Below are 15,491 nucleotides of genomic sequence, written 5' to 3' on the forward strand. Positions count from 1 at the left end.
AATGAGTTAGATGCAGTTGAAAATCCTAGTCCTCTTGCAAAATTTTCAGAATGATTCCACTACAAAGACACAAAAGTTTTTAATGCAATATTAAAGAAAATATGAAGGAAGCTTGGCTACGAGTTCTACAAGGATGATCAGGGAGCTGGAGCACCTCCTGTATGAAGACAGGCTGAGAAAGTTGGGGCTGTTCAGGCTGGAGAAGAGAAGGCTGCGTGGAGACCTCATAGCAGCCTTCCAGTATCTGAAGGGGGCCTATAGGGATGCTGGAGAGGGAACATTCATCAGGGACTGTAGTGATAGGACAAGGGACAATGGGTTTAAACTTGAACAGGAGAAGTTCAGGTTAGATATAAGGAAGAAGTTCTTTACTGTGAGGGTGGTGAGGCACTGGAATGGGTAGCCCAAGGAGATTGTGAATGCTCCATCCCTAGAAGTGTTCAAGGATGGGTTGGAAGTGCTTGGAGCAACCTGGTCTAGTGGAAGGTGTCCCTGCTCATGGCAGGGGGCTGGACCTAGATGCTTTTCCACCTTTCCATTTCTTTCAGTGATTTCTGAATAAAATCCAACGGAAAAATTCAAATACACTTAAAAAAAAAAAAAAAAAGAATTTATCTGTCACTATCAAGCAATATTCCATAGGTTTTTCTCATAAATACCAAAGTGCCCCTGATTACTGAAACTTAATTCCTTAAACCTTTAGAATAGCTTCAGCAGAGTTTCTACTTTATTTTTTTTAATTAAAATGAAAGTAATTCAGTGTTTACTGACAAAATTTAACTCATTGCCTAATTTTAGAGAAGTGCTGTTTTAACTTGTAACATATGCAACATGTAAATACATACAGGAAGAGCCAGCAACTGGAGCATTTAGGGATGGAAGCATCTGGATAAGCATCTATTTTTTCCATGAGTTCTTAGTATTGCTTACTGAGCCATGGGCATAGAAAATACTGACATTCCCCACAAGGATGAAAAACGCCATTGCACAAAGCAACAGGAGGAATAGCATAAATGCTGCATGGCTGCTGTATGAAAGGTACGCTAAGACATATTTGAGGGTAATTTAAACTGAAGTTTCTGTTTATACAAACTACAAGCTACTGACAGCTAAAAATGATGAATTGTATGAGAATTTCAGTGAAATTAAAGCAGTTAATAAGAGCACGACATTGTGAGAAACCTGAAGGGATTCTGCATAAGCGGGCACTGATGCTGCTACTGAGGGATGCCCGTGATGTTTAAAACTATTTTGCAGAAGATACAGCAAATTTAACACCAAGCCAACCAAGGAAGATCAGAATCCATAATGTAAAATCTGTAAGGGAGAATAAATGTATCATGTCTTTTCCCTGAACAGAGAATGCTGCTCTGGGAGGCTCCTCAGTTTAATTAAAACAAGTCTAATGAGTTGCAGGGTGTTCCCTGGGATCCCAGCCAGATCCTCTCGCATAGGCTTTGGCTCATTACCTAGCCCCCCATCCTGCACTGTTACAGTAGCCATCTGCATCCCTGCATTTACTGCCAGGGAGGCAGCAGCATGGTGGGTGTTGCTGTTTTCCTTGGGAAGAGCTTTTACTACAGGTGGCGTTGTCAGCGAGCCAAGATTCCGAGAACACCCTAGCAATGTGGATGCCCAACTCTGCTTGTGTTAGCAGAGCGTAATTTTCTGACAGTGCTCAGCAGTTGCCTGCTGAAAACCAGGACTCCTTAGAGTTCATAACTCCTACATACAGAAAGTCAAGATCCCCAAATCCATTTTTGCATTTGCATATCTTGGCTAGGTTTCCAGCTGAGACAGAATAACCACCATTAGTTCATGGGTTTAAAATTCCCTTTTATTTGACCAGTAATGGTTACGTATGGCTCAATGCAATGAAACAGAAAGAACAATTTGTCATTTTGACCTCTGGATAGTGCTGGTCACATTAGCTATGAACAACATTTTAAAGTATGATTTCCAGATATTTAAGTATCAAGAATAGATTTGTCTTACAAATAAAACCCCATCCTGGTCAGAGAAGAGGCAAGAGACAGTAGTCTCCTCGGTGTTCACTGGCTACATGCTTCTTGAGGTTGTCTTACGTAGGGATTTTTCTGCTGGGACAAGCATTCGCGTATGACCGGCTGCTCCCACAACAAAGCTGCTATAGCGCCTAATATGACACAGCTTTATTATATTGACTGTCCTCAAGGAAACCCTCGGTCACACGAGAAGCTCACCTGTGTTTGGGGGCTGAAGAAACCTAAAAAATTAAAATAATCCCACCAGTGCTGCTGAATATGGATTTAGGGGCAGGTTTGCAATTTGCACAGAAAGTAAATGCTACTCAACAGTGTGCTACTGCCTTAGAAAATCCGGTCTTTTGGAGCCAGCATTCATGTATCAGGTTTAAAAGCAGTACCTGCATGCAGCAGGTTACAACCTAGAGCAACTTTCAGGCTGCTCCACCCTGTATCAGTGATCAGATCCCAAACCATCCCCTGGGCAGCACAGAGAACAGAGGGAAAATATCCTCTGCAAATTCCTGCCAGATTACATACTTTGAAAGCCTCAAAGTAAATTGTAGCCTTGATATACATGCTTAAAGCTAATTGTTCTCAGAGTATTCAACAGGCTCTCAGCCATATTTCCAAAAAGGTAACAGACAATACAAATATTTTAAATTTCAAAATAATTTTTCACATTTATATTTAGATTCTTATATAGTGCATTTTATTGATTATGAGCATATTCCCTACCTTCACAGTTTATATTTAAAAAAAAAAAATAAATCACAGGGACACCAAGACTAAGAGTAATTAACTTCTGCAGTAAACCACAGTAGCTCCATTTCTCCAGTAACTCAGCATCCTCTTACACACATACTAAATTAAAGATAGCCACAGTCATGGAAACAATGCAGAGACAGTGAAACTTCCTTATTTTCTATGACATTGCAACAACTGGGGGGAGAAAAAACCCAAAATAAAAAGGTGTGGTGTGGGAGAATTCCGATAAGTGATAATACAGATGGAAGAAGGCCGGGCTGGAAACCCCATTTAAATATCCTTTGCACTGAAGCAAGAGCTACTAAAGAGACAGCTGGAAATCTGCCTGATGTAAAAGGCCCCTAACTGGGTTTTCTTCCAGTTAATAGGCTTCTTCCCTGTCCGTGCAAGAGACATATGAACAAGGGAAATGGCACATCCAGTCTGGAGTGAGGGCATTTTAGCTTCCAGCCAGGCCCACCAACCATTTTTTGTCTCTTTCAGGCATATTATATTACAAAAACAGGCAGTTTGCATTATGGGGGAGCTAAAAAGCTTTCTTTCCAGTAATGCAATTTTCTAGCCTGAAAGACTGCAAGGTAAAAACCTCAGAGAACAGTTTCAGATAATTATCAACATTTTCTAAATTTCATCCCTCCCTGGGGCAATTTTTCATAGCTGGAAAACAAACAAACAAACAAACCCAACAAACTAAAGCAAGCACCTGAATAAAAATTTAGTAAATAAGGGTTTGTTGGATTCTGTTGTGGGGGCTGCAGATGTCCACCTTTCCTTTGCTGCTCTGCTGAGGAGGGAGGTGATTATACCAAAAGTTGCTGTTGCACACTCTCCACCTGAGATAGTTGCTGTTGCACACTCTCCACCACTTACCGTTGCCTGAGATAGTACATTTGCCATCTTGCCCACTGAAGTGTGGGCAATGCCTCTGTCCCTCAATCTGGATGGAACATTAACTGTTTATAATATACAGCCGTTCAATGCAGACCATCAGATAAACACATAAGGAAATTATATACTTTTAAGAAATTGCATAGGACAGCAACATTATTAAACACGTATGTCTGTGGTGGGGGTTTGACAAAATGGATGCAAGTGCATTAAGGAGCCAAATATAACATCCTTTTAATAATAAGTGCCTTTGAAAGAAAGGGCTATTAAACGATAACCCACAGCCAAGCACATTAGTCTTCCAGAACCTGACGGTTTTCCTCTGGAGGGGCACTGATATGGGGTGGCTCAGCTGCCAGATCTTACCCTTCCCCGAGCATAATATGCCATCTGCTGACTCGCAGAGACTTCTGCTCTCCTCCTCCGTCATGTTGCACTTCCTTGAATGCTGGCACAACTTTCCAAACCACCCGTCCTGGCAAATGCATCGGCCACATGAGCAGATACCATGGCCTGTAATGACACCAAGGTTAGTTATGAGCAAAACAAAGAGAAAGCACTGTGAAGTGCATCCTATGGGACAGACAGACAGATAGTTGGACAGAACAGCTTCTCAGCAGGGTCATCTCCTTCAGTTCTCTCATTCTTGGGTTAAACATGGTGCCCTAATGATGTGCAGGAAAGCATACACATGGGCCCCTTCATCCAAAAAGCTCAACATCATCTCAATTTTATGTTACGTTCCCTAATCCCCAGTGTACTGCGGGCAGACACAACCTCTTTCCTGCCAGGTCTTCAACCCTGCAGGCTGGTGCTAGTCTCACTTGCATATCCCATACTGTTAACTGAAGAAGCAGATCCCAGCACGGGGCTGAGAGGATCACAGCACACAGCAGAGAAGGCAAGGGAATTAAAAGTTGCCATCTCCTCCAGCAGCCCATTACTGCTGGTTATCTGCTGCAGTCGAGAGAGTGGCTGTGCAATGCCTGAGCTCAACATACTCTGCAATTACTACAAATTAAACTCATTTAAGGTTATATGTATATGCAGGCTGGACAGAGCCTCAGGTGACATGGTTTAGTGAGAGGTGTCCCTCCCCATGGCAGGGTGATTGGAACTAGATAATCTTAAGGTCCTTTCCAACCCTAACTATTCTATGACTCTATGATACAATAAAGGATGAAGATAATTCCTCCAGGGTCTCATGCAATTGCTATAATTGGTTGTATGTAAACCCAACTGGCAACCTGCAGAGTTTCATCATCCTAACAACATCCTGTTGCTGTTCTGCATCTTCTTTCCAGGCACAGCTATCCCAGCTCTCCACACGAACACATAGATGTCAATTCCCAGATCAAGACAAGAAGTCTGAATGAGAGGGAAGATGGACAGGCAAAACAAAAGTACAAAAGCAATGACATAGATATCAAAAGATTATTAATAATAAGGGGGGAAACAGGGAGAAATGAAAGGACATAAAGAAAAGAGGAAAGAAAAAAAAAACCATAAAACAGAGGGTAAGGGGAGAGGAATACACTCTGAAATGTTAGGGAAAGAAAGGTAGGGAGTGACAAGCGAGGAAAAGGCCAAAGAAACCCTTGAACTTGGGTCAAAGATAGAGGCTAGAAGTGATAATCAATGTTTAGAAAAGAAAAAAATAAAGAAACAGAATTTTTGAGAACTATTTGCACAAAGATTCATAAAACCAGAAAATATGTTGAATAACAGAGTAGGAAATCTGGCCAGAAAGAAAGGAAAGGTGGCAATAAATGCAGACAAGAATACAAAAATGGAAAATAGAAAAAAAAAAAAAAATTAAAAATAATTAAGAAATATCTCCCGGACAGAATTTCACTTTTCAACCTTGAATAATATTTCTGCAGTAGAGGAGATCATTCCTTAGCTTTTCTGCTTACTGGGCTTAAAAGAAGCAAATAAAACATACCAGTGACTTTTGTCCTATTCTACCTGCTATGTAGGCCAAGGGAGTGGAAACAAAGGAACTGAGATAATTTGGGATCGTGGGCTGGGAACAAGCAGTAATAGTATCTGGTAAAGCATGGAACTGTAGGAAGCAGAGGCAAATCACCAATTTTGTTTTTCTGATTTGTGGACTTCTCATGAGACAACAGTGGGAAGGCAGCACTGACTGAAACCCAAAGGAGACACAAACTTTGTAGTTTGCTATAAGTGTAATTCCTTAATTACTGGGTGCTCCAAAGTCTTGAAGCTGTCATATACAGTGATCTAAATGTTCAGAATAATTTTTGTACCCCAGACTGTGTATTGATCTTGGAGGTTTTTGATCTCATTATCTATACAACTTGAAATGCTCAGTAACAATGACACATTTTTAATATGGCAGTATTGATTCAGCAATTACAAATTTACATATATGCATTTCACAGCTATAAAATATTAAAACTTTATAACTAGCAACAATGGAAGCTTAATGCAACTTTAGTTTCTTTGTTAGATTGGGAAATAAGAACAGCTATACCACAAATAAAAATACAAGAGATAGAAAATAAGCATATTGACTTTGCCATATGTTCCTTCCAGGTAGACGTCATCCAATTGTCTACATTAACTTATAGCTAGGCTTCTCACAGAGCATTTCTATCTGCCTTCTTTATTTTAATTCGTAACTTATAGATTGATTTGAGAATAGCTCAACCACTGAAGAGCAAAATATAAAACTGGATAACGGTGTTGGAAAATTATCTGTGGAGATACAAATACTTGTACTCATTTTAGCAGTGAATAGTAAGAAATCCATGCTGATTCTACTGAGAAAATAATTTTGTATCGTTTTTCTTGTATGGTCATTATGATTTACAGAATGCAGAGACTGATCATGTCTGCAAAACCTTTACATAAGTCAAATAAAAAAGTAATTAATAATCTATAAATTTGCAGCAAACAGAATTTACAGTTTACTGCATAAAATTTGACATGCATTTTTCTGACATGACCATTTTTCTCCTTGATGCCATATAAATCCTCAAAACATAAATGATTCTTTTGTCTTAACTTCTCAAAAATAATATTTACTCCTAGCTGACACCAGCTTGGGCAGCTGCAGCTCTTCAGATGCCTCATCCACCAGGGTGGTGAGGATGCAAGTGCATAGCCTAGTGCTTGTTAACTCCTTGTTATCTTCAGTATGTGCTAGCCTACGAAAAACTGCTTTACACAATTTAGTTGTGTATATCCTCCTTGCAAAGGCTCTTTGCATTTGTCTGAATATGTCCAAACAAGCTGATCAAAAAGAAGGGCTTTTCAGTTGAATGTAATATTCAAATTACATTAAAAGTGTCCCAGGTTCATTCCAATAAATCCCAGACTCTCAAACTTATAAGCAACAACAGGTTGCTCCTCTTGCTCTTGGGTCCTTTTGATCTGAATATAAATCCCTCCATAGAGGAGAATAAAATTCAGGAATACAGCAATCATAGAGGAAAGGGGAAAAGAAAAATCTCTAATTGAAGAAGTCCAGTCCAACTGAATTTGGTAACATGATAAAATCCTACTTTATCTATTCAGATGAAACAGATTTACTGGAAAGTGTTGGTGTATTATCAATTCATATTTAACTAAAAACGCTTAAAATCACAAGCAAATTCTATATTGCAATAGCTCTGAGACTATAGATCTTCACTTATTAAAACCTGTGTTGAAGACTTGAGTTAACGAACATTTAAATATATAACAGAATGTTTTAAACATTAATTCCAATCAGGAATGAGGAAGATTCAGGATGAGAAGAAGCAGGCAAGAAAAAAATGGTTGTTAAAGACACTGTCACTTTGTTTAAAACTATCAGTAAATCCAATAACCACAAGATTTAAATATGAAATATGAGTGAGGTAACAAAGAAAGCTGTGACACATTACTAGCGGAGGTCCATTGTAACCCAAATCAGCCCAAATCAAACTGGACCCTAGGATGAATTATTTCTTATCGCGCCTGGAAATAAAACTGTGTGGTTGTAGGAAACTTCAGTTTAGGACTACTCACAAAACTGTTGTCAGAGTTCCCAAACAACCTGCATGATAATTTTTCTAGTACAAAAGGCAGCACTACATGGGAATGTCAGCCTGAGGAAAAAGGTGAAATATCCGTTGCAGAGAAAGGTGGCTCTTATCTGTAGACTGACTATGACCGGATTATGTTCACAAAGGGCAAACTCATGTCAACCCCAAACAAAATTTGGCAACTCAAAAGAATGAGTTCCTCAAAATAATTAATAACATAACCAGATGAAAAATAGGAAGTTTTAAAAGTGTAAAAAGGATATGAAAAATCTCAGAGTAATGCAGGATCTCTGCTTTAGAACAATGCAGTAAATGAAACAAATATTTCTCTCTGTATTTCAATAGAAACAGGATTTTCTATTTTTTTATTACAGGACTGTGATAAAGAAATTTCCATTGTATTATTGACATAAGAGAATATTAAAAAACATCTACCTGGGGGAAATATTTTTAAATGAGGAAGCTTCATTAACCTGCCCTATGCTAAAAGAGTTGTTAAAAGCATTACCGGATCACTGATTTTGTTTTTTATTGAATATCGGTAGAATTCCATTACTTGAACAGTTGTGACAACTGCAGTTAGGAAAATCAAATTTAAATGCGAAAAAAATACTAGTTACCTATTTTATTTACATAATAGGTCACTTAGTATTGTCCAAGTCTAATAATAAAGACTGTGGCTCCAGTTTGAGCAACACAACAGACAGGTAGTTCAGTATAACCGTCAAGTGAAGCACTGCAATGAAAAGGGCTAACATTATCATATGCATGTACCAGGAAAGGACTGAGTAGGGACAGAAGTGAGTAGGAACTTTTAGAGCATTAATGAGATGGACATTAAAGTCCTCACTCTGATATCGATGTTTGAAGAGATTTTTATAAACTTGGAAGAGTCCCAAGAAGTTCCAAAGAAAGAATTCAAGGGGCAGAAAAAGTGGGTTGTTGAATTAAATTAAAAGATCTGTATCTGCTTAGCCTATTGAAAAGATAAAGAAAAAAAGAAAAGAAAAAAAATAGGAAAGAAATTAAAAAAAAAAGGGGGGAAAGGGCTAAGAAATGCTTTAGCAGGATCTGAAACGCCTTCTTTAAAGGTAGTAGAATGGGGTTTATCAAACTATATGAGAGAAAGACAAAGCAAGAACCATAGAGAAAAGCTGATATCGACAAATTCATTTGAGAAACAAAACAGCATTCCAAAGATGATGAATACTGGAACAGGCTTCCAAGGGATGTTGGCATGGCTGCACATGACTTGGAGTCTTCAGAGCATGGCCTTGTCAGAGACAGGCTTTAGTTGCACATGGTACACAGACTTCAAATAGGGGAAGCATGAGTACAGTGTAAGGGTTATCTGTAGCCTAACATATGAGGTTCAACATATAAATCCCTTTTAGATCTGCAAATTATATCTATTAATCATCAACTAATCAAAATCAATGTTGATGCACTCCTAATTCCTTTACTGCTCATTTCAACAGAAAGATCCAATTAAAATTAATTCAGTACCTACTGATGCTTTTGAATTTATCTGCTGCTGTCCCTGGATGTCCCTTAAAACTAGGATGAAGTAAATTAAGTGCAAGGATGTAGGCATTGAATCATTAAGTCTCTACTTTCTGGTGTAAAATAAAACCCTAAATCACAGTAACTTTATGCCAGGTAGCCTTTGACTTCTCCACTACCTAAAACATTTTCACTTTTTTGTAGCAGCTAATGAGCATGTGGCATTTTTCAATAAGAAATACCATAACAAGAATCTCTACTAAATAATATAAAAATATCTAGCAAATTCTGTAACCATTATATTTAGATGCCTAATGCCATTTGACATATCCTAAGACATCAAGGACATCCTTGGACATGAAGGCAGCAAATAGGCAGGCATCCCTGGGTCATTGTGGAGCCAAGCTGGGGTCAGGCAAGAGTAGCCTTGGTTATCAAAAATCATACAGGGTGGCTAATGTTAGGCAGCTGAAGACTTTGACATTATGTCCTGTGTAGTCTGAGAAGCCATGTCAGGAGTTGTATTCACATCTCTGAATTTATAGACTGGTCAGTGCCAAAAGCTGTCTTTGGCTGGGAGACAGGCTGATATTATCTTCCTCTCCTAATTTGCATTTTAGGTATATTTGAGAGTTCCATAAATGCCCTATCTACTTCTGTTTCTGTGAAGCAATATTAGTGCAAGGAATGGGTTGCCTGTTATGAGTCTCAACCTTTGCTAGTGGCCCTAGTGACAAACTTGTGTGGAACTTCAACCATTTTTACTGGTTTTGTTCGGTTTGCTTTTATTGTAGAGTTTTTAAGCATCATAATCCTGCACCAATGTGTAGCATGCAGAAGATTCGAAAGGGCTTCAGTTTTATTCTTTCAGTGGTTGATACTTTGCTGTGGCAATAGGCCAATAATGGTCCTGAGCACGAATCAAAATGAATGGCATTAAAAGCATTACCAAATCAATTTCAAATTGATCTTTGCTGTTCTGAATTCTTGTTGCCTGCCTGCCCTCAATCTTGAAAGAGAACAGAACATAATAGACAACAGTCACCCAGTGAGGTGGAGCAGCCAACCATGACATCAATGACTAGTCACAGTAGGGGAACAAATGACACTTGAAAGCTCAAGACACACCTGCAGCTAGCAGCACAGCCATAACCTCAGAGGACAGGGAAAAATATCTCTCATCAGGAACAGTAAGGTAAGTAAATATCAAGCCTGGTGTACATCAGTGACATAGCTGAGCCAAGAAAGAACTAATGCTGGCGACCTGTGATTCTCCAGTCATTTTGTGCACCAAAAGCACTTAACTTGCACACTAAAGACTCAAGGAACCAAGTAAAGTTGAAGAATACATGATGTTAAATACTGCAATAACTGCAATACACCTGGGCAAAACTTACATCACTGAAAAAAACAACTGTAGGGAATGGGCCTCTAAGTAGAACATATCTATCTCAAAAAGGCTGCAATGAGACACCTCATCCAGCTATAGCATATCGAGTCTCTGTGCAGAAGCACAAATAAAGGAAGAGGAACACGAATGAAGAACCTGGAAAGCAAGCTGAGTGAGGTCAGTCTCCCTCTTTACTCCACTCTCATGAGACCCAACCTGGGGTACTGCATCTAGTTCTGGAGTCCCCAGTACAGGAAAGATACGGACTTGTTTAAGCAAGTCCAGATGGTCAGAGGGCTGGAACACCTCTCCTGTGAAGAAAGGTTGAGAGAGTTGAGGTTGTCAGCCTGGAGAAGGTTCTGGGGAGAACTTATCGCAGCCTTTCAATATTAGGAAAGACAGCTAATAAGAAAGACAGAGACTTTTTACCAAGGCCTGTTGTGACAGATAGGGGCAATGGTTTTAAACCTAAAGAGGATAGGTTTACCTTGGACATAAGGAGGACTTTTTCACAATAAGGGTTGTGAGACACTGGAGCAGATTGCCCAGAGGAGCTGTGACTGCCCCATCCCTGGAAACGCTCAGGGCCAGGTTGGATGGGGCTTTGAACAACCTCGTCTAGTGAAAGGCATCTCTGCCTGTTGCATGGGATTCGGAATTAGGTGATCTTTAAGGTCCCTTCCAACTCAAGGCTCCCTATGATTCTATAGATCCATTTCTAATAGCAGAGTGCTGTGGAATCTATGCCAAGTCCTCCTGCAACCTCTATCTTTGTGGAGATGCAATGTCTCTATTCCTGGTACTGCAATGATGGACAGCTGAATTTTTAAGTGAATGACTCACTACAATCATGCAGAAACATGGTAATAAGGCCTCACTCAGTTGTACCCTAATTTATCACATCTTTCGCTTCATGTCTTCCTACAGTCGCATGGACAGTTGGTCTGGAAAGCAAGCTATTAATCAATCTCTGCTGGTCAGAGGAGGCCAATACCAATTTTTATTCAAAGCATTTAGGTTGTCATTCACATTTCTCATTTCAGCATGCATTTGATCTGAAAACACTGGTCCGCCTTTCTTGTGTTTACTGGTACTCAGTGCTCACTGTCAGACCCTGCACTTTCACAGAGTCCAGCTTACAATCCTCTGAAGGCTTGACAGTGATTGCCTAGATAGCAACAGTGGCAGAAAAATAGTAATGAAAACAGAAGGAAAGAGGAAGGAATAAGCAGTTCAGCAAGAGGTGTCAAGAGGGTCAGGCTGAGATGGAAGCATGAACAAACCTGAAAGGAAGAGAGAGAGAGGTGCATGCCAAATTAATGAGAGAAGTGCTGTAAATGGATAAGTTGCAAAAAGGAAAGAAAACAAGGTTAAAATTGGTAGAATCTCCTAATAAGAGTGATGTGTGAAATATCAAAGGAAATATTCAAAATATTATCAGGATACAAAGTGACAGCCAAGCAAAATATCCGGCAATTGCTACAGATTGTTGAAGATATCATCAGTAACATCAGAGGCTATTGAGAATCTGAAAAGGATAACAATGGCAGAAATTCCTACATTTGGTCAGAAACTGTGGGAAAAGGCATCTAAAAGAAAATGTTGGTAGAAGCTAGAGTGAAAGATGAAGTAGCAGAAAATGCAAAAGGAGTAAATGGCTCATATTATAAGTTTGAAGGTGACGGGAAGTAAGGGAAATTCACTTACTAAGTGGTGAGTGAACAGAAAGCTGGAACTGATGGGGATTCTCTGAAGATAAACATTCTTGTACTAAGTACTTATGCCTTAATAGGTACTGCCTTAAGTTATTAGGGTCAGGGGTGGTCTCGAGAGAAGTAGCTCAGAAATACAGATGGACACTGGATGGTGAAAGAAAACAAGGTTTCTGGAAAGGAAAGAAAGCCGAGAGAAGGAAAAGTGGTGTATGGAAGAGAATCACATGATTAGTAAGACATCTCTATTTCTTAATCTGAATCTCAGTGCACTTCCCACTGGAAAATCAGACAAGCACAAGAAGCATTTCTGTGGCATGAGAAGAGAGAGGATTCTGTAAAAGAATGAAAGTAAATAGAAACATAAAATAAGAACAACACAGAAACATGCTTCAGAGAGTAAATTACAACCAAATCTAGAATAAATTAAAAATACTTCAAATTATATTTAGAAATAGCACAAGAAATAAAATATCAAGAACATGAAAAAATAATTTGCCAATTATTTGCCACTGGAATCCCAACATATCTACAACAGAAATCCAATAATTTTAGAGGACGGTATTAGTAGTGGCATGACTTCTAACTGGGAAGAGTAAAACTCTAGAGACCAGCATCACCTCACCAAGTTCAGAGAGCTGCAAGTAAGCAAAGATGCTCTAGTCTTCCTTGAAGCACTTCAGAGGTCAGCTTAGATCTTGGTAGTTTTAATCACTATATGCCACATTTCCTACTCTCCTCTTACTCACAAAAAAAAGCCCAGGACAACATGACTCCTGATTTGGCGCTTATCCTAAGATTTCAGGGAAAGAATTGGGAATAAGCTCAGGTCCCTGTACCAGCAAAAATCAAAGGGCGGGCTTTCTGAAGTGCTGTCAGTAGATGCTGCGCAATGCAATTTCAAACAGGGCACAGTCACTCGAAATGCATTTTCCCATATAATTCCTTTCACCTCCAGAGAATCATTAGTAACTAAACTATCAGCTTGAATGGAAGTGAAAAAAATGGAGCCTGAGACTAATATAGTTCATGAGCTGGCTTTCCTTTTTATTAGTTGTTTCAAAATTATGAAAAGAAGCTTAAAGTGTATGGGTTTAAAATAATTGATTAATTTCTACCATTTTTTTTGGGCAAAGCTATTTAGAGTAAAGGGGAGACCTTATTCAGGTAATATCTCTGAAAAGTATCTCCTGAACAGTAATAAGTTGGACACTGGTCAGGTGTTGAGGTGATTCTTCATATAAGTGTGAGGTATTTCAGCCAGCCTCTGTATCCTTTCTAATAAGGAACAACAGAATTTTTGTTTATAATTTCAAAAATGTGCAATAGCATTACCAATATAAACACTAAAAAAATGCCATCAAATAATAAAAAATATGAATGACATAAATGGGAGAGGTATTTTTAACCATGGAGAATGATGACTTTTCAGTTCCCAAGTACTTAATTTATAACAAATAGGACCCAGCTTTTCAGTGGTTTTATCAGCTTTTATTTCCCTTATGCAAAATTAAATTTCAAATTATTCGTTTTATACACATTCATATTATTGAATACACCAAGTGTTACAAACTATTACCATGGCAGGTTCAACATTCAAACTAGAATTTTCCATGACACCAAGCTGTGTGGTTTGGTTGATACGCTGGAGGGAAGGAATGCCATCCAGAGGGACCTCGACACGCTTGTGAGGTGGGCTGATGCCAACCTCATGAAGTTTAACCATGACAAGTGCAAGGTCCTGCACCTGGGTCGGAGCAATCCCAGGCACAGCTACAGGTTGGGAAGAGAAGAGATTCAGAGCAGCCCTGTGGAGAAGGACTTGGGGGTGTTGGTCAATGAGAAAGTGAACATGGGCCGGCTTCAGTGTGCACTCGCAGCCCAGAAAGCCAACTGTATCCTGGGCTGCATCAAAAGGAGCGTGACCAGCAGGTCGAAGGAGGTGATCCTGCCCCTCTACTCTGCTCTTGTGAGACCTCACTTGGAGTATTGTGTGCAGTTCTGGTGTCCTCAACATAAAAAGGACATGGAACTGTTGGAACAAGTCCAGAGGAGGGCCATGAGGATGATCAGGGGTCTGGAGCACCTCCCATATGAAGATAGGCTGAGGAAGTTGGGGCTGTTCAGCCTGGAGACCTCATAGCAGCCTTCCAGTATCTGAAGGGGGCCTATAGGGATGCTGGGGAGGGACTCTTCATTAGAGACTGTAGTGATAGGACAAGGAGTAATGGGTTAAAACTTAAACAGGGGATGTTTACATTGGATGTAAGGAGGAAATTCTTTCCTGTTAGGGTGGTGAGGCACTGGAATAAGTTGCCCAGGGAGGTTGTGAATGCTCCATCCCTGGCAGTGCTTAAGACCAGGTTGGACAAAGCCTTGGGTGATATGATTTAGCGTGAGTTGTCCCTGCCCATGGCACCGGGTTGGAACTAGATGATCTTAAGGTCCTTTCCAACCCTAACTATTCTATGATTCTATATATTTCCTACATTCTGCATAGCCAACACCTTGAAGAAATATTCCCTTTAGTCAGACTTTTTTTATGTACACAGGATTATGAAGCAATATTCTTTTTCCTTACATAGAGATCTTAAGGTGCTTTCCAACCCTAACGATTCTGTGATTCTATGATTCTACGCACCAACTATTTTGTTAATATTAAGAATTAAAGAGTAATTTTTGAAATAGAGCCAGTGAAAGCTAGAAAGAGAGCATTTAAGACAAATACTCCTCACCTGTTTTTAAAACACCATATGGTATATACTCATTTACATATCTAAAAGTAACCTGATATGCTGCTTAACAGCAACATATTACTGAAAAAATCGAAAAATAAGGTTTTCACTGTCAACATTAAAATAAACCTCCTGCATGTACAATTACAATGACAACGTAGCTCAAGCATTTCAGATTCTTTCATAATAAATTTTTACTACTATTTTAGAAAACAGACATATCACTGTCGGTGAATATGACACATTGAAAAGTATTGCTGTCATTATTATTTTTAGATAAAATACAATATTCTCAGTAAAACATCAACTGTACTAAATGCAAAGTAAATTTACCTAATTTTTCAGATTTTCCTTTACGTGCCTCTATTCGCCTCTAATGAACACTTATGGAATTTGGGTTCTAATATAGAATTTACATTTTTCTATTAGGTGTATTTAATCTACTTCGTTGTTAG

General features: G+C 39.1%; 1 protein-coding gene across 1 annotated transcript in view; it reads right to left on the bottom strand.

Annotated features, from left to right (window-relative positions):
• Positions 1 to 15,491, bottom strand: part of ITGBL1 (integrin subunit beta like 1) — a 137,361-nt gene that overhangs the window by 5,321 nt on the left and 116,549 nt on the right. Inside the window, exon 9 of the mRNA XM_061472816.1 lies at positions 4,026 to 4,172. Coding sequence (XP_061328800.1) covers positions 4,026 to 4,172 — 147 coding nt within the window. The remainder of the gene's footprint in view (positions 1 to 4,025; positions 4,173 to 15,491) is intronic.

The sequence above is a fragment of the Pezoporus flaviventris genome, unplaced genomic scaffold (assembly GCF_033815535.1).
Source record: "Pezoporus flaviventris isolate CSIRO_AGI_PZ_B2104156 unplaced genomic scaffold, CSIRO_AGI_Pfla_v1 ptg000072l, whole genome shotgun sequence".
Classification (NCBI taxonomy): domain Eukaryota; kingdom Metazoa; phylum Chordata; class Aves; order Psittaciformes; family Psittacidae; genus Pezoporus; species Pezoporus flaviventris.